The sequence below is a fragment of the Montipora foliosa genome, chromosome 3, assembly GCF_036669935.1.
Source record: "Montipora foliosa isolate CH-2021 chromosome 3, ASM3666993v2, whole genome shotgun sequence".
Classification (NCBI taxonomy): Eukaryota; Metazoa; Cnidaria; class Anthozoa; order Scleractinia; family Acroporidae; genus Montipora; species Montipora foliosa.
The window spans coordinates 53258893-53286028 of record NC_090871.1 but is presented as its reverse complement, the minus strand read 5'-3'; the positions used below and the strand labels follow the sequence as shown (position 1 = coordinate 53286028).

The 27136-nt window shown below is 40.6% G+C and overlaps 3 protein-coding genes across 12 annotated transcripts in view; 1 reads left to right on the top strand and 2 right to left on the bottom strand.

Annotated features, from left to right (window-relative positions):
* Positions 1-7498: 7498 nt before the first annotated feature.
* LOC137997662 (uncharacterized) overlaps positions 7499-27136 on the bottom strand; it is a 119096-nt gene continuing 99458 nt past the window's right edge. Inside the window, exons 8-10 of the mRNA XM_068843777.1 lie at positions 10379-10418; positions 9169-9342; positions 7499-8590 (exon numbers count right to left, since the gene is read on the bottom strand). Of these exons, the coding sequence (XP_068699878.1) occupies positions 8460-8590; positions 9169-9342; positions 10379-10418 (345 nt within the window). The 3' untranslated portion in view covers positions 7499-8459. The remainder of the gene's footprint in view (positions 8591-9168; positions 9343-10378; positions 10419-27136) is intronic.
* LOC137995011 (E3 ubiquitin-protein ligase MARCHF1-like) lies at positions 10861-20189 on the top strand. Its single transcript, XM_068840586.1, has 3 exons — positions 10861-11151; positions 11732-12520; positions 19272-20189. The coding sequence occupies exons 2-3, from the start codon at positions 12179-12181 to the stop codon at positions 19623-19625; spliced, it is 696 nt and encodes a 231-aa protein (XP_068696687.1). The 5' UTR covers positions 10861-11151; positions 11732-12178; the 3' UTR covers positions 19626-20189.
* Positions 22038-27136, bottom strand: part of LOC137997660 (uncharacterized) — a 45389-nt gene continuing 40290 nt past the window's right edge. For 8 of the 10 annotated variants that reach the window (XR_011122551.1, XM_068843774.1, XM_068843773.1 and 5 more), the window contains 2 exons: positions 23408-23581; positions 22038-23016 (listed from right to left, as the gene is read on the bottom strand). Coding sequence is in view for 8 of the 10 variants with exons in the window: in XM_068843774.1 (XP_068699875.1) it covers positions 22859-23016; positions 23408-23581 (332 nt within the window). In the remaining 2 variants the exon portion in view is untranslated. Of the gene's footprint in view, positions 23017-23407; positions 23582-24540; positions 24656-27136 lie in introns of those variants that run through there. The other 2 variants (XR_011122550.1, XM_068843775.1) reach the window with 2 other exon arrangements.

Below are 27136 nucleotides of genomic sequence, written 5' to 3'. Positions count from 1 at the left end.
TGGCTTGCCTTTTGAAATGGTTGAAGATTTCATAAGCCCATTGACCTATCAAATGGCCGATAATACATCACGTGCAGTAACTTATATAAACCTCCTCCTTATTAGTATGAGGTGTTTTATCAGATATAAAGTCACTGCACGTGAATATAGCTTTTTTGTCCTGTATGCTAATGCATCCTCTCACAATTTGAACCCGAGGGACACCCTTTTTGTGGAATGTTTTTGAAGCCGTTCAAAAAACTTCGCAGCACGTGTATTCTCGAGGCTACGCCTCTTGTTTTTAAACCCGATAAAACACTGCTGCTCGTTTTTAAACATTACTTAAATCGGTACACCAGCGAAACTAAGGTGAGAGGACAAATGAATATTTAATTAAGGCTATTCACTAATTGCTGGATCTCGGTCAAGAGCGAGAGACAAAATGAAAATGAAAATGAAATCGATATTATATAAAATAAACGGGGCAAATGTTATTGTGAGGAGAAGATTGTGGCTCGGACGGAATTTGAATACCATGGATAAGTCTAACACGAAGTCACGAAAACTGGTCATTGACTGCGTTTTACATAAAGGAAAACAACACTCCTGTATCGTATTGAGGCGGAAAGGTTGCAGCATGACTGTAAGCCCGTTACTTGGGGGTCATTCCTTTAAACGAAGGAGTGAAGGGGGTGCAGGGTTGGCGCGAGGAGTGAAGGGGTGCAGGGTTGGCGCAGTGGTGAGAGCACTCGCCTTCCACCAATGTGGCCCGGGTTCGATTCCCGGACTCGGCGTCATATGTGGGTTGACTTTGTTGGTCCTCTACTCTGCACCGAGAGGTTTTCTCCGGGTACTCCGGTTTCCCCTCTCCTCAAAAACCAACATTTGACTTGATTTACTTTCATTGTTAATTTCAGTTTACAGTGTCCCCAATTAGCGCTCTAGCGCTAGAACGACTAGACACTTAAATAAAGTTCCTTTCCTTTCCTTTCCTTTTGACGCGCGAAGCTTAGAATTAGCAGAAGGCACTCTCAGATCAGTGACGACCTTTTCAGTCCAAGCATGGTATTTTGCAGCCCACTTATCACAATTGTGTGAATCGGTTTGATGGTCGACAATCGTGGAGAGAATAAAGAGAAAGTACTACCGTTCCTAAGTCCACCCCACCCTCCCCCTCCCCCTCCCCCCCAACCTCCTCATAGAAAAATTAACATAGACTCTTGGCTGAGAAACGCTATGTAAACAACAAAATAGACCGTATTCATAAATGGCGGCTAAGTAATTATTCTTTTCTCTTTATGCTAATCATCCTAACTACAGCCTCGTAAACACGAGCAAAATTCAAAAGAATTTTTCTTCCAAATTGAGGCTAGTTAGGATGATTAGAACAAAGACAAAAAAATAATTTCTTGACCGCCATTTATGAATACGGTCTATACTGCGCTACAAAACAATGAATTTTCAAAATTAGAAATTGGTCTCTCATAGTGTGCGGATTTACCATTTATTCAAGGTAAACGAACCCAACCAGGTCAGAGTTTTTCTATTTGCTTGAGTGGGTCCATTGAGCCTGGTTTTCACTAGCCACGCAAGTGCAAACATAAATAGCTTATGCTAAGTGAAAACGAACGTCGACATAAGCATCATAATCAATCACGGCATCCACCATTTTGTTCAACTGCTCAGACGCGGGGAATCTGGAACGAGTGCTTTAATTAGCCAGACGTAGCAAACTTCCATGTGCTTGTGCTGTGTTTTGTTTTCACACAACGCAAGCGAACGCAAGCATAAGAATAACCACAAGCAAAAGGAAATATTTTGATCCTTGTCCTTGTGCTTGCGCTTGGTGCTTGTGACAACGTCGTTTTCACGGCGAAATAAGCGCTCTTATGCTTGCGTCGCTAATGAAAACCAGGCTTTAGCGTATCATTGCAAGGTTAACGCCTAGAGAAGCGGCCGAGGAAGTCTTGGGGAGGGGGCTTAGAGGAAAATAATGACCAATCAGATTGGACCTGATGAGTGATCACCAGAATGCCTCTGATTCGTCCTCATAGTAAGTGGCCGCACATGTACAAGAGTTGGTTAAACGTTAAATCATGGATCGGCTACGGAACTCAAACCAGCAACCAGTAGCCGTTCTAGAAGTAGATAACAAGGGAAACTGATTGGCCGCATTCCACCGTCGATCGACTCTGCACAGTGGTGGACTTCTGACTCGATTTAATGTTTTAGGTAAAATTACAACTATCGTCTATGAGAGATAATAGATATACCTGTTACCACGATGCAATGAACACCAAACAAATCATCATCATCATCACTAATCAAGTTAACTAATCAATGGCATGTTTTGTACGGTACTTGACTAAATAAATAGTAATCCTGCGCAGAGATCAGAACACGTTGACACAAACGTAGAGGATATGTTTCGGTTGAGTCCGCCAACCAGATTGCCTTAGACCGCCTTTGAAGGTCGTGCACTTTGACCGGTCGGACCAAATTGTCTCGTTCCATTTGATCAATTTTTTTTTTCCACTGTTTCATGCTCACGCTGAAGACTATGACTAAGGGAACGAACAATTAGTAGATACCCTTAGTTTGAGGTCGTAAATCATCGGTCCTATGCCGTTTTGGACTGCTTTCCCGAAAGTTAGATTATGCACCTGCGACGAAACGAAAGATGTTGTACTTATTAGCTACGTTGACAGTGCTTATCTCTATCTTTATTATATAGATACTGATGAAATACCAGGATTTCTCCTTATACTAAAAAAATCATAACTTCATCGTGCGCAGTGAATATATAATTTTTATCTTTCACATGTGAGAATATAGGTGTCGTCATGGTAACGAACACGATTAGACAATAAAACGCGAGCTTCGTCTTCATTGCAAGATACGTTTGTGCTTCAATATAATTCTTCTCTACTACATTAAAATGTTTATTGCAAAATTTTACATTGTCATGATTTTTTTTTCATAACTTTCATATCATGTTTCCTGTTACACAACATGCGTGTTTTAGCAGTTGGTGACCACTTTTTCATCATTTCGAAAATGAATAAAACAAGTTGTTTTAAATCTGGACATTCCATCAATATCTATATAATAAACAGAACATTACATGGCCGCTTGGGGATACGAATTTTATCTTCTCGTGCTGAAAGTGTCTCACTCGTTCGCTTCGCTCACTCGCGAGAGATACTTTCAGCACTCAAAGATAAAATTTGTGTCCCCGCGCGGCCATGTAATATCCTCTATATCTATCTATTCAGTAGAGCGTTAGTCTGATGAAGGAAATGGTACTACACATGGAAGGACATGCTCGCGAGGGTGGGAATTAATGATTACATCACCGTTGCTCTACCCACTGCGTTACAAGGTCAGATGAGAGCAGGCCGTGGGTATTGGAAGCGGCAGACGGCCTCCTCCAGAGCGCGAAACTTGTGCGTAGGTGCGGTGGCTTGGGTCGGGTTTTTGCAACAGGAAAGTAACCTCCTATCATTTGGGCACATTTCCAAACTGAAATTTTTGTCCAATAGAAAGGACCCCTTTGGACGCATTAAAATTGTGTGTCGTAAAACCGAAAGCAAAGGTCACTCTAACAAAGGTACTATGTGAAAAAAAAAATAGTGAGGCGAGTAGAGTACAAGCTTATTTTAAGAATCAAAGGTTTATGTTAGAAACCGTTCGCCACAGATTGCATGAAATAATACCATTTAAGGAGGTTCAAACCAATTTGAACACTTTCAATGAACTTTACTACCTCAACTAGTGGTACGCCGCACGGTATATTGGGGATTTTCTACCATGTGCTTTTGCGTTCGCCATGCTGTCTATAAAGGATAGTTGCGTTTACAGTCCGTTTCTTCTTCTGCTTTTCAATGAAGAATTTCTTAGAAAAAAAAACAGGCAAATTCAGAAACAACTCCGTGCTTTTCACTGACTCGGCTGTGGCCCATATGTACGTTGCAAATGATTGCAAATTGTGTCTACTTGTATTTTTTTTTAGTGCGAACCACGAATCTTTATAACTTTCCCATGTTTAATTCCCATTTAGCATTCGAAATAAGTTTTTTTCAGTCTTAATCCTATTTTTAATGTTATGAAACAAACTCAGTAGCATCATAGTTAATAGAGAGGAATGGTTATGAAACCCGACAACTTTCTTTGTTGTAGGTTTTTGTTCTCTTTTTTGGCCTTGGCCGTGCACAAAACACAATAGTTGTTTACTCCATATTGAGGAACTAACCAATAGAAACGTGTTGGTTACGTAATTCATGCATAGTGTATGATCTATGTATCTATATATGTATCTTGGCATCTTTGTTTGCTCCTTTGATGTTTGCCGAGCTTCCTAACCATTCCTTTCCATTAACTATGGTAGCACGAGCCATTTATCAATCAATTATGGCATGAGGTTTATGTGACATCCGGAGTAATCAAGTTCGAGGCAAGCGGATTTTATCATGGATCATTCCAGTCATTTTCTGCTTTTCAGTGGCTTGCAACGCACAGTGACTCTGGTGCTTAATCCAAGCTTTAGGTTAGTAAAAATCTGCTAGAGAACTTAAGTAAAGCGCCCTATATACTCATTAACAGGCAATTTCAAATCACACTTGCTTACTTTCCTTTTTTTGAAAAGAAATAAACATAATTAGGGTGGCTCAAACCGGTTTCAAAAATTTGGAGGCAATGTCCGAGTACTAAGAAGGATTAACTATACAACACTGTTTCAGTTACTGGCGATGTTATAGTAGCATATGAAACACCAATAATTGCTTAGCAAGATGCACATATTAATGTGACATAATAAATTACCATGGCAACAACAAAAAACATCTAAAAATGCCCTATATTTTGTGTTTAAGCACTTATTACTCAAAAACAAACTTGGTGGTCCCCATGGCTATTGCTGAAAAGTGATAAGCAGGCTAAGATGAGTCAGGTCGCAGGTCTTTACAACCTCTAATTTCACTGGGTCTCTTTAGGACGCTGCTCCGTCGTTTATAGGGTTATAGTTCATTGTTTCTTTTGTATCGTTCTTCGTGTCCATTGTTTTTTGAACCAATCCCGGGAGTCGTCCCAAGAGTCGTCCCGTGGCGTGGCGGCTCTAAGATGAAATTAGTCCTGATTTGCTCTTCAGTCTGGACGCAGCTCTTTACAACCTCTAATTTCACTGGGTCCATTTAGGACGCTGCTTTACTGTTTTTAGGGTTATAGTCCATTGCTTCTTTTGTATCGTTCTTCGTGTCCATTGTTTTTTGAACCAATCCCGAGAGTCGTCCCGAGAGCTGCGTGGCGGCCCTAAGATGAAATTATCTGCAAAGTTAAAAAAGCGGATTCAGAGCCAACATAAAATTTTCCAATTGTGACGGTGTCTATGAATCTACTCCAGAGAAATTTTTTTTTAAAACTTTGCAGATAGTTTTATCTTAGCTGCTAATCACTCACCAGCAAGAAAACAATGGGGTCACCGAGTTTGTTTTTGGGATACACGCTTTTAAAGACAAAACACAGGGTGTTTTTAGATTGCACTTTTGTTGCCATGGTAACATATTACAGCAATAAAAGCAAGGTGACACACGCTAACACCAACCCGGTGTGGCCAACACATCACGCATGCGCACAACCATTTCACCCGGTCAATTAGCAGCCATGGACAGCTGTTTCGGCCTTTTGGGCCTCATCAGCATGGCGTAGCGTTATTGCTGTTTTTAATTTACGTGACACACCGATCTCTTAATGTGATCCACCTTCCCACACGCTTGCCGTGGGAGAACAGTTTTGCTGTTCCCAACCCAGCTTACCACATGTTTGGCATGTGAGGCTGCCACTTAAAGGGGTGCCAAACGCACCCGCCTGGTATGTTAGCTACGCCATGCTGATGAGGCCCAAAAGGCCGAAACAGCTGTCCATGGCTGCTAATTGACCGGGTGAAATGGTTGTGCGCATGCGTGATGTGTTGGCCACACCGGGTTGGTGTTAGCGTGTGTCACCTTGCTTTTATTGCTGTATTTAATTTACGTGACACACCGATCTCTTAACGTGATCCACCTTCCCACACGCTTGCCGTGGGAGAACAGTTTTGCTGTTCCCAACCCAGCTTACCACATGTTTGGCATGTGAGGCTGCCACTTAAAGGGGTGCTAAACACACCCGCCTGGTATGTTAGCTACGCCATGCTGATGAGGCCCAAAAGGCCGAAACAGCTGTCCATGGCTGCTAATTGACCGGGTGAAATGGTTGTGCGCATGCGTGATGTGTTGGCCACACCGGGTTGGTGTTAACGTGTGTCACCTTGCTTTTATTGCTGTAACATATTACGCCACATTAATGAGTGTACATTAATGATAAGCACTTATTGGTGTTTCATATGGCGTTAATTGAAACAGTTAGGTAAATTCAAGCCTTCCTAACAGTACAGTTTGTTGCAAGTGTTAAAACTAGTTTTATTCCCCTTAATTAAAAGGGAATAAACTAAACACTCAGAAGAGATAGCCTGCACAACCTGCCAAAACAAGGTGTAGCAATATTTAACCGTCAGAAGTCGGGTCATAGAGATAATTCCTTCGACCGACAAGCTATCTTCTTCATTTATTATCCCAAGAACATTAATCACGCAGAAGTTTGTCGCTCTAGAATCAAATCCCTAAGGAGCACACTAATACTTTCCAGCTCATGACAAAAAGTTGTTAAAGGGCAAGATATTATTCTAGTATTGCCGAGAACCGATCCAAAGAGCTTTTGGTTTCCCATATTTAACATGCAGGGGCCTGTTTGTCGAAAATCTCGAAGCATTTCGAGCATATTTCGGCTGCCATTAATCACCCAAAAACAAAAAGGAAGAAGCATTAAGGCATGAAACGCGGGTGTTGTTTTCTTTCCTGGTCTTCTGAGGGCCATTGGCCATGGCCATTTCCAGTCTCAAATGGCATTTCCGTAATTCGAGAAACAGGGACCCTACATACAGCCTCCACGTAAAGACACTTTGAATTGCATCAAGTAAGGGAAAGGTTCCTGAGAGGGAAGATTCGAAGCTACCGTGCAAACGATTCCCATTTACCAAGAGATACGATAAAAATCCTCGAAGACCCAGCGGTAGATGGTCGGGGTAAGGGGTGAATTTTAGCAAAGCAAACAAAAGACGATAAGAAATCTTTCTCTATTTTTGTTTTTCGCTCTTTTTAAAAATGTTCCCCTTGCCCTAACCACCTGACCGTGGGTTTCAGAGGATGAAAGTTTCGGTACCTCACGGTAAGTGACGGTATGAGCTTTGAACTCGGGTAGATAGAGGTTTCTATGTGGCAATCTTCAGGTAAGAGCATGGGCCGCCACGCAGCTCTCGGAACAACTCGCGGGACTGGTTCAGAAAACAATGGACACAAAGACCCTAAAACCTGTAGAGCTGCGTCCTAAAGGGATCTACTGATATTAGAGGTTGTAAAGAGCTGCGTCCTGACTAAAGAGCATGTCAGGACTCTTCTCCCGATAAGCAGAACAAACCAATCATTCTCTCTTGTCAAATTGATTTTATTCGTAAACAAAACACACCATTTACACAAAGCTAAGTAATCGAGAAACTTCGTTGATAAAAACCCTTGAATACTGCATAAAAAGGATATAAAAAAAGCTAGTATTTGTTTTCACGTCCTAAAAACACATGCATATAAATATCCTTTATCCTAACCCTAACCCTTTCGAGTCTCCTTACGTAACTACGCTTTAAGTTTTTGTGTAACTTTGGTCTGCAATCATGAAACCAATGCTGACCACAACCGCGGGCTCGGAAACGTTTAATGGCATCATTGTTGAACAGCAGGGCTGAAAAATGACTGTACTTGCGCAAGGTAAACCACTCAAAGGATGACGAACAAAAGAAGCCAACTAAAGATCTATTGTTTGTGTATAATATTCAACATGGCAGCCAAGATCTAACTTGCAAACCAACCATTGGAAGCGAAGCAGAAGCTCATGACATTGAAGCAATTCATTCTCGTTCTGAGCTCGGTTTTTTTTTTAGTCTAAAAATTTCCTTATTTGGACGTAACGCAGCTCGCGCAGTTTCCCGCGCGTGCAGCTTCGATCTTTTTTTTGTCCATATTCTGGCATAAAATTGGTGTCCTAAAATTCCCAGCTTTGCTCCAAGCAAAAGAGTTGCACGCTTCAAGGTTATGCGCTAGTGAAGCGAAGCTTTTACAATACTAACTAGATTTATGTAAATACTGACGTACTTGCATTTCACCTACGCCAAATTGCGTCAAAAAACTTTCAATCCGACTGGTATAATTTCTAACAAAAGAAAGCTATTGAAAACATTTTCTTGACATATCATGTTATTACAAACAACGTTATTTCAGGGGAAAGGTTTTTAAGCTAGCACCGTGTGAAGCCATTCGAATGATCCGTTCTATAACAAGATTCCTAAGATCCTAAGATACTCATAATGTCTTCCTTTCCCCGTTCGCTATTAAACATCCTCAGCCAGTCTTCTTTTCACAATACTTCACAGCTAGTGCTGCTCGATCAACCGGGGGATGCTGTAATGCTTGTGCTAGACGTTGATAAGTAGCTTCAGATGCAAACCTTTCTTGCCATCTTATCAGAACTTCTGCAAAATCACATTGTATTTAATCACAATTTTATCCAAAAGTAATCATGAAACTGGCAGATGTGAGCTATAAAACTGTTCTTCCGAAGTAGCAAAAGGAGTGTATGGGAACTTTCTCGATTAATGTAACCTCAAGCTATCCGTACTATTCATCGATAACATAGAGCCATTCATTTGAAAAAAAAAAAAAAAGATTATTTTATCTTTGGAACTTTTAACAATAGAAGAAGGTTAGTTATTGAACCTTCCCTGTTATTGATTATTGTAACGTAATTAGCAATTATTGAATGAGGCTGAGTAGGATATGAAGAATTCTGCAGGTCGAGGAGAGTGTTATCCACCAACGCCGAAGGCCGATGTGGATAACATCCTCCGAGATCTGCAGAATTCTTCATATGAAAGCCGAATTCAATAATTGCTTTATTATTCATTTAAAATATTTTCTTCGCTCAAACTTCTAAACCTACTCGCATATTGGCAACAATTGGCTATTTGACTAAAACACTGCAGGCTATGCAAGTGCAATTTAAATTTTGGTGAATTTTCTTTGGCGTCCTCTCCTAAACGTCTTTACTTACTGTAACATCTTTTAGAGAGTTCATCGTTGTCTTTTTCAATTTGCTCCAATACAGGCTCCGAAACATCCAGAACTCGGCCAAGCATCTTCCATTTTGCACCCAGCTCATGTGCAATGAGAAGAACATCATCGCGTGAAGGAGTACCAGACTTATATGAAAAACTTTGGTCCAAAGCTGAAGGGTAAAAGAAATGATAGTAGGTTCTATGGGGAGCTGGGCTAGCTCATCGGTGGAAACATATATCTTTGCTTAATGCATGCCAGTCCGATCGGATCAGCGGCGTCACATATGGTTTGAGCTTGTTCCTTCTCTACTCCAATCTGAGATGTTTGCCCACGGTATTCCGGTTTCCCTTCTCATGTAAAAAAACCCCAAAATATTTGATGCGATTTGACTGGTAGAACCAAGCAACCAACATCTTTATCGACTGCTATCATGCAAACTTTATTTCAGTTCGGATTTCAGAGTAGCGTAGAGGCAATTAGGGAGTTTAAGAAACGACGACGACTACGGCAACGACAACGCCAAAAAGCAGTAATATTATTGGTTAAAAGAACCAAAATGATCGTGCTGCACGTGCGGCACGCATTTTTGAACAATTCCCTCCCGTACTCGTCAAAACTACTACGTGAAATTACCAATTTTAAGGTTTTGACGACAACGTGGACAAACTACAGTGAATCTTTCAGTCTCAGTCTTTACCTCAAATCCGTCCGTACCAATCCAGTTATAGGACACTTTGCCCATATTGTATAATATAAACAAGTTAGAATAAACATGAAATACTTAGAATAGCTCAAGGTTATATTTTGAAGCGACGTTTTCGTCGCCGTGGGCGTCATGGTTTCTTAAACTCTCTAATATCTCCGAGCAAATGACAGACAACAAAACACAACAACAACACCTACAACTTTAAGTGCAGCCAAGAAGTTGAGCCAGAGACCACCAGGATCAAATTCAAGTGGTCGCCAGAGCGCGTCTTGAATCCGCGATCGCCGGATTTCAAGACAAGCGTCATAACCACTGGGCACGCTGCCTCCTCAATTTATGCCTTTCATCGCACAACATTCACAAATTCGACAAATAGATAAAATGTTTAGGGTCACTTGGCATTTTGAAATGCAGGTTACCCCACCTCAACGAACAGAGGAACCTTTCCCCTACCTGACAATGATTAAAAATGATAAAAAATGGACTAAGGATTGCGTACCTTCTGCCTCCGAAGACTTGTCCATTTCCTGCTCCTCGTTCTGCAATGAAAAAGAAATCTTTCAGGACACGAGCTTTATTTAAGTTCATGGTATTCGAATCCTATTATATTGACATCTATACAGGTCGGAGAAATTCTATGAAATTGAAAAGTGCGAAAAAACATGCCATTCAGAACGATTTTTTTTGCGAGAATTTTGCAATGGTGAATAGTAGTTAGTTCTTGTAGTTAGTTCTTGTATGCAGGAATCAAAACTGACTAATTTTCGGCTAAATAAACTTCGCACTTGTATTCGCTTTGAGAACGAGTTAATTAAAGCGAATAAATTTATAAAGTCAAAAATATCTATTGAGTTGCCTATTTTGGCAAAAAGTAGTTACCAACAGCTCCAATTTTCCCGTTGTATAGGCCTGTGAATTGGTCCACTCAAGTGTGTGTAAATAAGGAATATAATTTCTCGAAGTGTCACTCAATTGACGTCATTTCGACCAGCAAAACCAATGTCTAGTTGACTTCTGTTAAACAGCCAACAGCTCAGCGATAATTTATTTTCGCGCTTTTAGATAATTTTCGGAAGGCTTTTATGTGTATATAACGGACCGTAAAGAAGCAAAAGTGTGTCTGCTCATAGGGACTAAAATTTTGCATGGCGGCAAAGGCTTTGTGATCTTGGAGGTGTCGAATGCGGACGACATTTTCGGGACTTCGCCGTCGTGATGTCATACTATTCTCGTTTATTTCGATTCCGACATGCGTGGGATTAACGAAAAAAGGTACTGTTAAAGTGACGAAAACTGAAAACTTAAGACTAGTTGACGGAAGTATAATGGAAAAACGTCTTTGTTGATATTCAAATTGTGACCGTGTTTAGCATAATGATCACAGTTGTGAGCAGAATAAAGTACTAGTGTTTTTCAATTCAATATAACGTATATTGATCCAACACAACTGTTATAAACTACACACAGTTATTGGTACAAAAATTATTACAATTACTAATGGTCCTATCAAAAGACAAACTGTCCCTCTCGCAAAAGTCAATCCGAACTATTCGCCATTTACTGTATCATTCGGTATCTGTTTGTAGACTTAGGCAAATATATAGAGTGTAAAATGTGTTGTTCCCATCATATGTAATAGCTTGTTAAGACGTGTATTTATCAGCCAACGAGGCCGTTTTCTTTAAGATGAACAACCTGATGTATTTATAATTGTACATGTATTCAGTTTCTCAATGGGTTCACCATATTCGTTGAAGCGATTCTAATTTCGGTGTCGTTCACTATGAGGTGAAAATATTCTTTTTTTACTGCTCACGGACCTTAATGATTTATATTTTTTCTTTTCTCTTAGGTTAAGATACAATTGTATTATTGAAGGTGGCGGTGGACAAAACTGAGGAGAAAAGCTCCAATTCTTCTGCCGGGAAGGACAAAACCACGGCTGTTGTAGAAAGTGGAAATGAAACTTTGAGTCCTACACTGGAAGGATTTTCTACGAACAGTGTGGCTGAAGCAGTATTGATAGTGGATGACATAACAAAAAAACAAATGTGTATCGGATATTGATGACACCCAGACGGAAATTCAGACAAGGACTTTATTAGGGCGAGAGGAGCTCGACTTAAATAATTCATCAGATCTCCAGGAGCAGCCGTTTAAAATTGGGCATGGTTCGTTGATAATTCCATTGAGACTTGAAAGTGATAAACGATCTAAATGGGAGTCAGCTGGAAGTGTAGAGAGTGTTTCATCCGAATCCAACCTTGTGAAAACAATAGGAATCTCAGACTGTGAAAACATGGCTAGCAGCCAGTCAGATAGTGTTTGTGTTGAGATGGGCGGCTTAGCCGATCGAGACGATGGATCCGAAAATTTTGGGAAAGTTTCGGCTCGAGAAACTAGGGAAACAGTTATTTACTTTTGTGAAGGTGACAATTTGGAACTCGAAAGTGACGTGTGCCGAATATGCCACTGCGGCGACGAAACTGAAGTCTTGATAAGTCCTTGTTTGTGCACGGGGTCCGTGAAATTTGTACATCACTCTTGTCTGATGAACTGGTTGCAGAGAGTTGTGATGAGCAAATGTGAACTGTGTCTTTTCCCTTTAGCGGTGAAACGAAAGAGGAAGCCTTTTAAGAAGGTAAGTAAAAAGGGACAGGCTCCGGATATATATATGAAAAATAGTGACTTGGATTCGATTCCCCCACAAAGCGGTTATTTCGTGTCTAGTAATTAGCTAATTAGCGAGCTCGTTAAACACAGCAAAGGCGCCGAGCGACAAACATCAATTTTATATTTGGGAAGTGATCTGATCCAATATTTTGAACAAATGAGTACCAGGTGCAAGACAAGAGACGTGGTAATATTTCTGAGGCAGCGTCAAGGCAAGGGTGCTCTTTGGATTGTTGTCCGTCCCTTGCAAACAAAAAAGAACTTTTAATTCCCAATGCGCATTGATTTTCTTTGTATTACTTGTAGGATATCTTGCGGACTTACTAACCAGTCGAAACTGTAGTGTTTGGTACGAAACCAGGAACTGAAAAACCCGAAGATCTCATATTTAGGTCCTTTAGGTACAAACGACTATATTAGTCGACGTTTGCGTATACTTACGGTTCCGAAATGAAACCCGCTAATAACCAAATCTATAAACAGAAAACCATGGCTTTAAGACAACAAGTGTGCCATCGACAAAGTTAAGACATGTTTTTTTTCGAAATGCATATACAGCTGCCGTAGGCAGTGTACAAGGTTGGCAACAGATCTTTGTTGATGAGTAGTTGTGAGGGTGATAAACAAATCATGCTCAACTATAAAACCTGATAAAAATAATGCTTGCATTTTTGCTGCAAAAGTCTTTTTTTAGTATTATTGCTGTACGCCTGCTACCGTTATTCAATGCCGAAGAAGAAAGATAACTTCAAATGTCATTTGAAGAAAAGCAAAAACGCCAAACGCCTGCCCAGTCGTTTCAATAAGGACCTTAATTAAGGAGAACGAGAACGTTGTCAGAAATGTTATTTCCCGTTCTTCTAATAATTTTGCGATTACTGGTAGTCGCTAGGAATGGAAAGTGAATGTCATTATTCTAGAAATAATTTTGGTGACGACGGTGTGGATATTTAGAAGGAGAACTAGAAATTTATCGTCAGGTGCACACGTCTTCCACACAACCTCGAATTTGGTCAATTCACGTCGTTGTAAGGGTGAGAACGGTATTGGTGAAGTACGCAAATGTAAAACGCTCGCACAGGGCGTGCAGAGGTTTTGTTTTTGTTTATTAGAACTATTGCTTTGTGGTTTTCACTTAACCGTTGTTCGGATTCGACGTCCTCGCTTAAACTCCCTATTAAATGACGAAAAGCGTGGGCTTCCTTTTCCCTAAACTGAAAAAAATAAAGGCAGATTCTTTAAAACCTAAGATTAAAACTCATTTTGACAATGACAACACGAGGACGTACGTAAGGGCCGATTTACACGGTGCGATTTTTGTCGCATGCGACAAGCTCGCGACAGGCCTAAGGGCCGATTTACACGGTGCGATTTTGTCGCATGCGACAAGCTCACGACAGGCCTAAGACATGACTTACGATTGTCGTAGCGTTTTAAAACATGTTTTAAAATGCTACGACATTTTTTCTGACGTACACAACAATCGTAAATCATGTCGTGGGCCTGTCGTAAGCCGTTGTCGCATGCGACAAAAATCGTACCGTGTAAATCGACCCTAAGAAGCCCCTAGGGGTGTCTCTAGTTCGTTCCCAGACGACACGTCTTCAAAAGTGAAGCGAACGTTCTGACGCCAATCGATGACTTAGGCCTGTCGTAAGCTTGTCGCATGCGACGAAAATCGTACTATGTAAATCTGCCCTAAATTTGATCATTCGTTTCACTTTTGAAAAAGTGTGGTTTAGGAACGAACTAGAGACACCCCTAGGGGTGAAGAATGGCCGTTAGGCCCCTTGTTCATTGATACAATAGGTTAGGCCCTCCAAAGACGAGGCAAGTTGTTATCAACGACTGTTTACAGTTGACAACGTAATTAAACCGGCAACTGTTAGTGTTAGGAAACGCGTTTCCACAGACGAAAAGTTTGGTAGGGTCGTACCTCTTGTTGACCACTGTATTGCAATGGCTGTATAGTGTTCTTACTTTTCTTGTTTTCTGTGCTAAATCCATTGTTATCTTTGTTCGTTCTGTTGTTCTTTTGGCCAATCCCGAAGCCCGTTCAATGGGGTACGACACAACCCGAGAACTTTATTTATCGATAACCTGTACGTTTTGCGGTAGCCTGGGAAAATAGCGACAAGAAAAGAAGAACCGCTGACTTAAAAAATCGTTTGCATCGTTGCGAAATGGACTTTAGTTATCGATAACTTGCTCAACAGACGGGAAAAAGAGAGTTGTCGATTTAACAAATTGATGTCAGTTTTTCATGCGTCTGTCCTATTGTTACTGATCGTGAATTTCGTCATAACATTGTCAAAGTAGCTGCGTCTGTCCTGTTATTGATCATGAATTTCGTCATAACATTGTCAAAGTAGCTGCGTCTGTCCTGTTATTGATCATGAATTTCGTCATTGTCAAAGAAGCACACTACTTTGACAATGTTATGACGAAATTCATTGTCAATAACAGGACAGACGCATGAAAAATTGACATCATTTTTTTTTTACAATAACAAAAGGTAGAGGGGTCAAAATTAAGTCAAAACACGAGAAGAACGCGGGACAAAAATGCGAGGAACTTCAAGTACTCTAGTGTCAACTCTCTGTTGTTTTGAATCCCTAGGGGAACACTAAACAGTAGCGCTTGATTTAACACTAGTGATAAACTCCCTAATATGCGACTGCAACCAATGTTAATGATAATCTTTTTGTTGAAGCGGTTTTCAAATGAGTGTCATAAAACCAAAACCAAAGTAATTACTTTGGCCAATCAGAAAGGAGGGAGACAATCCAATAAACCGCGGGAAAATGTGCACGCGCTGATGCGGTGTTTCCAATAAAAAATTCTTTGGATCGAAAGCGGGACGAGCACGTGGCTATCGAGTTTTTTCTTTCCATCCTTCTACCACCTTCATCCGGATTGAATTTTTGGACAGTTACCACGGAATTAACATGCAGAACACCTTGTAATAACAGGAAATTTAAGAAACGGCAACTTCTACAGAAGTGGTATTTGATGATGATCCTTGCATACGGCGAGAGTTACTGAAACTTAAATTGACCAGTCAGAACTCAGAAAGCGGGTTAAACTATGCTATCCCAAATTAAAGGGCCAGAAAACCCTTAAAAAGATTTTGTGGCAACGTTTTTGTCAACAAACTTTGCCGCCAAAACTGTGTTGCCAGCGGGCGGCGATTAGAACGTCAGCGGTTGTGCTTTGGCTGTTATTTGAGTTTTTTACTGGGTTGCCTATGGGCAAACCCAGTCGAGGTCTACGTTTAGTTTGTTTGTTTTCTTTTTTTTTTTTTTTTTTTTTTTTTTTTTTTTCCGTGTCGGTAAAAGTCTTGCCTGTCACTCCCCTGGTAAGTAGTGTCTTTGTGTATAGAGCCTTCTGCGCGTATTTTCTTAGGATCGAGAGGGTAGTGGAACTGCGTAGATTTCTCTTGTGGACACAGTAGAATCATAAACTTAGCCTGCAATGGCGTCGAAAGTCATGCAACGCGAAAGGCGTTTTAGTGGATCCTTAAACAAAATATACCCTTATGGAGCTCAATAATGGAAAGTCAGTTGGGTAAACTAGGCATGAATCTCAAAAGCGACGAGTACTGGACTTCGACAACAATCTATCGCCCGTCGAGACGAAATCAAAGTGAGCAGTATTTACCTGAAGTACATGGTAATTTGACACAATTGAGTTTCTTGTCTTCACGCACGCAATCAAATAGGAAGAGGTTTTCGCCTCTAAGAGCAAATATGTTGTTTGTTTCAATAAAATTTTCGCTGGAAAAGGATTCTGTGGTATTTTCTGCCTTTGTGAATTATAATATCATGTTGTGTATTGAATTTTCGAGCTTAAGATTCAAATGTGATATGGGAGAAGTTTTTTAGTATTGCTCTGTAAGCAGGAAGGGTTCACAGGCCTGTTGGAAGCGTGCTTGAGTTTCAACAAAATGAGGCCCAAAATCAGTGAAAACTTGTGACGCAAATGAATAATAAAGTAGCTGCTATTTCCAAAATGATGGATTTACCTGGTGATAAATAACGTCGTACGCGTCTTGGAGAGTAAATTTTGACTTAGCATAAACAAGAGTTGGGCGATTGTGATCTTTGTTTTGACTTCGCTCATTTCATTGTCAAACTTGATAACACTTGACAGAAAAAGAAACTTACAAAAACCCGGTATCTTGCCATCATTTGACACAGATGCTTCACTGTTTGGCGAGTAAACACGCCGCGGTAACTTAATCACGGCGCCCGCTGAATTCCGGCCATGTCACTTTCGATTTTGCAATTTACTTGAACGTAGCAAAAATCTCCCAAAATGTTTGTCGCTGATCGTAACTTTTTATATTCTATATTCACGGTTCAAAATTAATGTTGTTTTCATGTCGTAAATATTTTATTCTCGATCGACCGTCCGGGAAACTTCCTTCTGCTCTTTCTGAAAACTGTGTATCAATATTTATTTGCTTTTTCATCAATATTTGTTTTGCATAAAGCAAGCTAACAGAATCTGTACCTTGCTGAGTTCGCATTTGTTAGCGTTAATAGTATTTTCGGTCAGATGTTTCTGTTTTTTATGAGGGGTTTATTGTTTTGGTCTCCCATCCCAACACTAACCCCGCGAAACAGGGCTTGACTTCAGTGAAGTTTATTATTGCAAAGTTTTCGGATGCTCATAGGGCACATTTGTGGTGAAAAGAAGTTGTGAGGGAACTTGAAAATTATCAACATGTCAGCCCAGAAGCCAATGTTTCTCGCTTCTCTTTTATTTGTTATTCTTCAGAGACTGGAATGCTGTATTTCAATACCACACAATTCAGTGCCTTCTGATTTTCTGTAGCACGTACCACAGGCAAGCCAGTGTATGCTTCACAGAAGCATCTAGTTTTAACTAATTTAAGACTAATTCAGTCCAGTATTTCGAAAAACGTGTAAGAAGACGTCAAAACTGTATTGATAATGTATTTGTTTGCGTTAACTTCGCGAAAAAAGACTTTGATGGGGGCCTTTCGACAGGGTAGACAGCAACGTCGTTTACACACAGAAGTGCACCGTTTCCGGTGAAAGGGCAAAGGAATGACAGGATAGCACAGCCTGCCGCGCGCACTGCGGGCGCGGGTTCCGTATGCACGAATGATGACAATAATTAGTTGAACCAAGAGAAAATAAAGCGGGAAGAGAGGGCATCCCCCGGCATACATGCCCTTTTCCATAGGACATATGTCTCAAGTTATTTTTAGATCGACTACCACGCTGTGCAGATCCCAAGAAGATTAGGCAACAGCCAATCATATGGCTGGATTGTGTTCCGAGTGGATAGCCCACGCTCAGAGAGCACGTTCCCACCATATGATTGGCTGTTGCCTAGCTTGGGATCTGTACGGTGTGGGAGAACATGGGAGATTCCCTCTCTTCCCCCTTTATTTTCTCTTTGCTGAACGAAAGAGAAAGATCGTGCTGCTTGTGCGACCACACTTAAGTCGATTTCTCAAAAGAGTGAGATATTTGAGAATTTTCTGACAAGAAGCAACCTTAATACCGTTCGTCGTTTCACGTAAATGTGGCCGAGTCAGTGAGGCCCAGTGGTTAGGGCGCTTGCCTTGAGATCTGGGTATCCCCGCTTCAAGACTCGTTCTGACCACTCGTTGAATTTGTTCCTGGTAAACCCCGGTTCATCTTCTCGGCTGGTTTCCCTCCGGGAACTTGGGATTCTTAACAGTTGTTGTGGTTGTTCTGTTCTGTGGCGAGTGTTCAATTTGGTATTACAGTATGAATGCCAAATCTCTCTATTTGGGAACTGACATGAAGATTCGGAACGTCATGGAGATGATTCGGAACATCGTGTCAAAATACTGATCTTCTTTATTGTTATCACTTCGTTCCAATACCAACCTGCTTACTATGACAAAAAGGTGCCCATCAACTACAATTAGTGACAAAAGTAGTTGGGACGCTAGTCTCGGGATATGCCTGAAAACCTCTCAGACGTCAGAAACTAAGCTTAACTGTCAAAATTCCAGGAGAGGGGGCAGTTTTTGAAACTCAGTAAGAAAAACAACTTCAAAGGGTGAGTGTCCCAAGACTTTTGCCACTGATTGTAGCTACGAAACTTTATCGCGGGCCTAAAGATTAATGGCCACGTGCTGCTGTTTGGGGGAAAAAGGTCTGGTTTTTACAAGCTCGAGGATAAGCATAATTAGGTTATGTCAAGTGAAAACGAACGCCGACATCAGAATACGATGTTTACTGTTTACAAGGCTCCGTTCTTGACTCGGTCAGTACGGACTTAAACATCTACGACGGCGACGAAATTGTCACCTCAAAATATAACTTTGCGCTACCGTAGTTTTCTTCGGCCGGGATTATAATGTGGGCGAATTATCGTAAAATAAATTAGTACGAAAATAGGCGCATTTGTATGTTCACGTTGTCTTTAAACCTCATGCAGTTTTGTTGACTTCATGTCGTTGTTATGCAGAGTACCAAGTATATTGTAATTAAAAGTTAAAAAGTAAATTCCACGTGCTGAGGGGAAATCTATTGTTTTTTGCGCTTTAAAATTGCAGATTTCCCTATCGTGATATCACAACTGCGAACTTGTATTAATTTTTGGAATTTTATTACCCTAATTTATATCATCTCAAATCATTTCTGGAATGTGTTTCAGTATCTCAGAAATACGTTAACTCATTTTACTAACACAATTATGTTCCTTTGTAGTGGCGACTCCCAGAGGACAAACCTTTTCCCATTTTGTGGCTGTTTACCTTCGTGGTTGCCATGACGCTCAACATAGCCTCCATAGCGAAAGACGGAAGCCAGCGTTGTGTGTCTGATCCGTGTATTATCTTTTATGTTCTTGGTTCAGCCGGCGCGCTGTTAGGACTAGCATTCTTCTATCACTGGCTGCGCAAAACCGTGCGTTACTTCGCCAAATGGATTGCTTTGAACCAAGAATGGAGTTTAGTGGGATCTTACGAATGCAGAGAAAGAGACCGTCTTGGTCAAACAAATCTGGCTTGCTCAACGAAGACACTTTCGCAGCCAGATGCGACAAATCAACAGATTGCCTAAGTTTGATTATGGAAATTATATATTTTTTCTCAAAGCGAGCGCCAAACGAGAGTCACGCGCGACAGGACTCGCGAGCGAAAGACATCCTTCGCGTGGGACACGCTGCCCGCGCTCGCCTTAATGAAATGCGTACATTGTAGGCCAGTACCTGGCCGAGAGGCCTTGATATTTTTTGCCTTTGAGATACCTCCACAACATTTGTGGTCTTCCATTGACATCAATCCTGGGTGACCTATCTTCGCTTTTCCACCTGCTTTTGTCACGTGCTCGTGTGTGACGCTTCGTGATTCCCATAGGGTGGTTTTGTAATCGATCCCTAACTACTTTCCAAAAAATTAATTTTATGTACAAATACAAATTGTTGATAAATTATTGAAAGAAACAGAGTTTACTGCAAAACTATAAATTTCTATATATATGGTTTAATTAAGAAAATTTAAGCGAGAAAAAATTTTTTTCTTTATCTTAAATTCAGGCAGGAGACCTTACTGGCTTATAACGTTGGGTTTATTGTTGATGTTAGGACCTGCGTTCAAGTTTGGAATTAAAAAAAGTGTATTTGTGGCTTGCCTTTTGAAATGGTTGAAGATTTCATAAGCCCATTGACCTATCAAATGGCCGATAATACATCACGTGCAGTAACTTATATAAACCTCCTCCTTATTAGTATGCGGTGTTTTATCAGATATAAAGTCACTGCACGTGAATATAGCTTTTTTGTCCTGTGTGCTAATGCATCCTCTCAGAATTTGAACCCGAGGGACACCCTTTTTGTGGAATGTTTTTGAAGCCGTTCAAAAAACTTCGCAGCATGTGTATTCTCGGGGCTACGCCTCTTGTTTTTAAACCCGATAAAACACTGCTGTTCGTTTTTTAAACATTACTTGAATCGGTACACCAGCGAAACTAAGGTGAGAGGACAAATGGATCTTTAATTAAGGCTACTCACTAATTGCTGGATCTCGGTCAAGAGCGAGAGAAAATGAAAATGAAATCGATATTATATAAAATAAACGGGGGAAATTTTATTGTGAGGGGAAGATTACGACGCGGACGGAATTTGAATACCATGGATAAGGCTAACACGAAGTCACGAAAACTGGTCATTGACTGCGTTTTACATAAAGGAAAACAACACTCCTCTATCGTATTGAGGCGGAAAGGTTGCAGCATGACTGTAAGCCTGTTACTTGGGGGTCATTCCTTTAAACGATGGAGTGACGCGCGAAGCTTAGAATTAGCAGAAGGCACTCTCAGATCAGTGACGACCTTTTCAGTCCAAGCATGGTATTTTGCAGCGCACTTATTACAATTGTCTGAATCGGTTTGATGGTCGACAATCGTGGAGAGAATAAAGAGAAAGTACTACCGTTCCTACCTCCACCCACCCTCCCCCCCCCCCCCCAACCTCCTCATAGAAAAATTAACATAGACTCTTGTCGGAGAAACGCTATGTAAACAACAATATAGACCGTATTCATAAATGGCGGCTAAGTAATTATTCTTTTCTCTTTATGCTAATCATCCTGACTAGCCTCGTAAACACGAGCAAAATTCAAAAGAATTTTTCTTCCAAATTGAGGCTAGTTAGGATGATTAGCACAAAGACAAAAGAATAATTTCTTGATCGCCATTAATGAATACGGTCTATACTGCGCTACAAAACAGAATGAATTTCTAAAATTAGAAATTTGTCTCTCATAGTGTGCGGATTTACCATTTATTCAAGGTAAACGAACCCAACCAGGTCAGAAATTTTTTATTTGCTTGAATGGGTCCATTGAGCCTGGTTTTCACTAGCCACGCAAGTGCAAGCATAAATAGTTTATGCTAAGTGAAAACGAACGTCGACATAAGCATCATAATCAATCACGGCATCCGCCATTTTGTTCAAATGCTCAGACGCGGGGGAATGTGGAACGAGTGCTTTAATTGGCCAAACGTAGCAAATCTCCATGTGCTTATGCATGCTGTGTTTCGTTTTCACACAACACAAGCGAACGCAAGCATATGAACAACCACAAGCAAAAGGAAAAACTTTGATCCTTGTGCTTTTGCTTGCGCTTGGTGCTTGTGACAACCTCGTTTTCACGGTGAAATATGCGCTCTTATGCTTGCGCTTGTGCTTGCGTCGCTAATGAAAACCAGGCTTCAGCGTATCATTGTAGGGTTAACGCCCAGAGAAGCCACGCAACTCTCGGAACAACTCTCGGGATTGGTTCAGAAAACAATGGACACAAAGAACGATACAAAAGAAACAATGGAACCTAACCCTAAAAACAATAGAGCTGCGTCCTAAAGGGATCCAATGAAATTAAAGGTTGTAAAGAGCTGCGACCTGACTAAAGAGCATGTCAGGACTCTTTTGAACTCACTCCTGCCGATAAGCGCAATAAGCCAATCATTCTCTCGTGTCAAATTGATTTTATTCGTAAACAAAACACAACATTTACACAAAGCTAAGTAATCAAAAAAACTTCGTTCATAACAACATTTGAAAACTGCATAAAAAGGATACCAAAAAAAGCTAGTGTTTGTTTTCACGTCCTAAAAACGCAAGCATATAAATATACTTTAAACCTTTCGAGTCTCCTTACTTAACTACCCATTAAGTTTTTGTGTAACTTTGGTCTGCAATCATGAAACCAATGCTGACTGCGGGCTCGTAAAAGTGGCACCATTGTTGAACAGCAGGGCTGAAAAATGACTGCACCGGCGCGAGGTTAGATCTACTGTTTGTGGATAATATTCAACCTGGCGCCCAAGATTTAACTTGCAAACCAACCATTGCAAGCGAAGCAGAAGCTCACGACATTGAAGCAATTAATTCTCGTTCTGAGCTCGGGTTTTTTTTAGTTTAAAATTTTCCTTATTTGGACGTAACCTAGCTCGTGCATTTTCCCGCGCGTCCACCTTCGATCTCATTTTTGTCCATATTTCGGCATAAGATTGATGTCCTAAAATTCTGAGCTTGGTTCCAAGGAAAAGAGTTGCATGCTTCAAGGACATGTCCTTCTGAAGAGAAGCTTTTATAATCGTAGCTACATTGACATAAATATTGATATACTTGCATTTTACCTACGCCAAATTGCGTCAAAATATTTTCAATCCGACTTGTACAAAATTCCTAAAAAAGAAAGGTATCATGTTATTACAAACCACCTTATTTCTGAAGGAAGATTTTTAAGCTAGGATCCTCAGATACTCGTATGTCTTCCTTGCCCTGTTTGCTGTTAAAAATCCTCAGCCAGCCTTCTTTTCTTGCAGGAACGAAGACCACAATACTTCACAGCTAATGCTGCTCGATCAACCGCGGGATGCTGTAATGCTTGTGCTAGACGTTGATAAGTAGCTTCAGATGCAAACCTTTCTTGCCATCTTATCAGAACTTCTGCAAAATCACATGCATTGTATTTAAAAACAATTGATCCAAAAGTAATTTCATAATTGAAACTGGCAGATGTGAGCTATAAAACAGTTCTTCCGAAGTAGCAAAAGGAGTGTGTGAGAACTTTCTTGATTAATATAACCTCAAGCTATCCGTGATATTCATCGATAACATAGATCCATTTATTTATTCATCTTTGGAACTTTTAACAATAGAAGGGTTGATATTGAACCTTCCCTGTTATTGATTATTGTAACGTAACAATTGTTACATGGTCATCATGCATAATCATATTGGCACAAGTTGGCTATTTGACTAAGACACAGACTATGCAAGTGCATTTTAAATTTTGGTGAATTTTCTTTGGCGTCGTCTCCTAGACGCCTATACTCACGGTAGCATCTTTCAGAGAGTTCTTCGTTGTCTGTTTCAATTTGCTTCAATAAACGATCCGAAACATCCAGAACTCGGCCAAGCATCTTCCATTTTGTACCCAGCTCATGTGCAATAAGTAGAACATCGTCGCGTGAAGGAGTACCAGACTTGCATGAAAAACTTGGGTCCAAAGCTGAAGGGTAAAAGAAATGATAGTAGGTTCTATGGGGAGCTGGGCTAGCTCATCGGTGGAAACATATATCTTTGCTTAATGCATGTCAGTCCGATCGGATCAGCGTCTTATGTGGTTTGAGTTTGTTCCTTCTCTACTTCAATCTGAGATGTTTGCCCAGGGTATTCCGGTTTCCCTTCTCATGTCAAAAAAAAAACCAAAATATTTGATGCGATTTGACTGGTAGAACCAAGCAACCAACATCTTTATCGATTGCTATCATGCAACCTTTATTTCAGTTCGGATTTCAGAGTAGCCTAGAGGATATTAGGGAGTTTAAGAAACGACGACGGCTACGGCAACGACAACGCCAAATAGCAGTAATATTAAACAATTATTGGATGAGGTTGAGCATGATATCATGAATTATCAAAACCGAGGTCTGTGTTATCTGCCGAAGCCGAAGGCTGAGGCAGATAACACAGACACGAGGTTTTGATAATTCATGATATCACGCAAAAACCGAATTCAATAATTGTTTTATTATACATTTTTCACATAATTCATCCTCAGAAACAGAATCGAAGCGTTCAGCCATTTTGTTTCTGAGGAGAACACTCCAAGGGGCTTAGTAACCAGGCAGACGTTGAACTTGACATGATAAATGCAATATCTGCAGCAGATATTACATTTATCATGTCAAGTTCACAAGCTATTGCAAATTGATTGAATGCTCTCGACCAATCAGATTTTTCATAGTGAGTCTGATGTATAATAATATTGGTTAAAAGTACCAAAATGATCGTGCTGCACGTGCGGCACGCATTTTCGTACATTTCTCTCCTGCACTCGTCAAAACAACAACGTAAAATGACAACAGTTCAGTCTTTACTTCAAATCCGTCCGTACCAATCCAGTTATAGGACACTTTGCCCATATTGTATAATATAAACAAGATGGAATAATCATGAAATACTTACAACAGCTCAAGGTTATATTTTGAAGCGACGTTTTCGTCGCCGTAGCCGTCGTGGTTTCTTAAACTCTCTAATATCTCCGAGCAAATGACAGACAACAGAGCAGTTGAACCAGAGACTACCAAGATAAAATGCAAGTGGTGGCCAGAGCGGGTCTTGAATCCGGCATCTCCGGATTTCATAGCCTGCGTAGCAAGCGTTCCTGTTCGACAGAAGAGCTTCGAACCGATTTTCTGCAAACTGGCCGCGCGAAAGTTGGGGCAAGAGACTGAGGGAACGCTTGCAAGAAGACCCCCTATTTTTGAAAAACCCGTTCGCCCACGAACGGGGGCTTCTGATTGGTGCAGCACAGTCACAATGATTGACAGGTGACAAATTCTGGAGCAAAATATTTCTCCTAAGTTCTAGCGTGACAAAGGCAATGGTGGAAGATGTGGAAGGTTTTGAATCGTGTGTCGAAGCTGAGCGAATCGGGTCTCGGGTTTTACATTGAAAAGGAAAAAATAACTGTCAATGCGCCATCTCTTTAACTGTATAGATGTAATGGCCGTTTTGCCAACAGGATTCGGAAAAAGCTTAATTTTTCAGATGCTTGTCATGATAGTGCGGAGTGCGAAATAAAAGAACTTAAAACGAAGAACCGGCTTCTCGAGTATCATCGTGATTTCTCCATTTCAAAGCATAATACGCGATCAAGTAAGTGGTTGAGGTGAATTCTATGGGAACGACAGCCTGTAATTTAAATGAAAATCTGGACTGCTTGGACAATATCCATCAAGGGAAATTCAATGTTATTTACGTGTCAGCTGAAGCCGCTATGGCGTTTCCGTAATTCATTAAAAGCAAAAGATTCGATCGTTATTTAACAAAACTTTGGCAGCGCTTATTGTCGACGAAAAGTTTGGACTGAACTGAAGTGAGCTTTTCGCTCGCTTGTAAAAGATACTTTATTTACGCAGGATGAATTAATAAAATGCCTGCGAACTATCAGAATCCACATCTTTCAGAATCAAGGAAATTCGTCAAATTGTCTGCGTACCTTGCCTGATGTAAGCTTGAGTCCTATATCATGGATTGAGACAAGATGAAGACAACTACGCAGCCTGTTAAATCTTCTCTTAATTATTGTGAGAAGAAAGCGGCTCCTTCGTAAAGTTATTCGATTTTTTAAAGCACTTTTACTTGCTATTTCATCTACGATTTCGTGACGATTTGACCAAAAACGTACTGTGGATTATCAAACTAGCGAGGAGGTTTGCCTGTAATTTCCAGGAGATTTAGTACGATCCATTTCGTCAACCACTCTGCACCAACAAAATAGCCAGCAAGTCGCACTGAAATCGTCGTTAGTTTTAAACTTAAACCTATTGAATGGTTTCATGGTCAGCTTTGCTGGAGATTTGCATTTAACGGCCGTACTTACTACCCATCAAACTCTGTACGAGTTTATATGTTTCTAAATTTCGTATTTTACGAGCGCACGGATTGCTTACAAGTTCTGAAAATTGGCTGTTGTTTTCGATAACTTCTATTCCAACCGCTCTGCAAATATCAGCTAGAATTTGCCCGTAAGTTTCTTTTCGATGGTTTAAACAAATTCTCAGAAGAAACATAACCAGTCGTACCCGGCTTAGAAGCTGCCGTTACAAATTTAACATTTAAACTCACACTGGCAAATTCTGCAGTGCGTTGATCACTCGGTGTTTCCTCGGTGCCTCGGTTCGTTTTGTCGGAAGCCAACATGTGTTAACATGGTTATCTTTTATTGGCTAATTTGTTAATAAGACGTCAATCAGCATGTGTCAAGTCAACCATAAAAAGGAGGGCGTTTTTCAAAAATAGGGGGTCTTCTTGCAAGCGTTCCCTCAGTCTCTAGCCCCAACTTCCGCGCGGCCAGTTTGCGGAAAATCGTTTCGAAGCTCTTTTTGTCGAAAAGGAACGCTTGCTACGCAGGCTACGGATTTCAAGACAAGCGTCATAACCAAGGAGCGCGCTGCCTCCTCAATTTATGCCTTTCATTGCACCAACATTCACAAATTCGACAAATGGATAAAATGTTTAGGGTCACTTTCCAGTGAACATATGAATCTGTAAAAGGGCAAAAAAGTGAAGAAATCTGTATTCATCGATGACGATTTGGGCATAATAAAAAAAAAAACCCAGACACTTTTCACACGAGTAGAACCTACAGTGAACTCGTGGGAGCTAAGCCATCAAGCTACAATCAAACACAAAACCGTTGGGAAGGTTGCCACTTTTGATGTCTCCCCAGCCCCCTAATTCAATGTTGAGCAAAACGGAACGGTTTTAGTGGGAAATTGTTGTGTTGCCTTCCAACATTGAATAAGGGGAGGGAGGCTATATAAGAGAAGGAGAAACTATTTATTTTGCGCCTTAACAGAAGCGGGTTGAAGTACAGCTCTGGTGCGCTTTATTTACATGTACATGACCTTCCCAACTACTTTTGTCTATGATTGTAGATCTAGCTGACATTGGTCCTGCATTTCGCTAGAACTAAGGCGTCGAAGGGTGAATTTCAAACCCTGGATTGAAATTTACCATCCAAAGTGAAGTCAATTTTTTAATTTGCAAAAGAGAG

What these genes read in the sequence shown, in the direction of transcription:
- LOC137995011 (XM_068840586.1), top strand. Translation starts at nt 12,179, where the DNA reads ATGGCTAGCAGCCAGTCAGATAGTGTTTGTGTTGAGATGGGCGGCTTA. An exon ending in AGAGGAAGCCTTTTAAGAAG is followed by an intron (nt 12,521 to 19,271) that starts GTAAGTAAAAAG and finishes GTTCCTTTGTAG; the next exon opens with TGGCGACTCCCAGAGGACAA.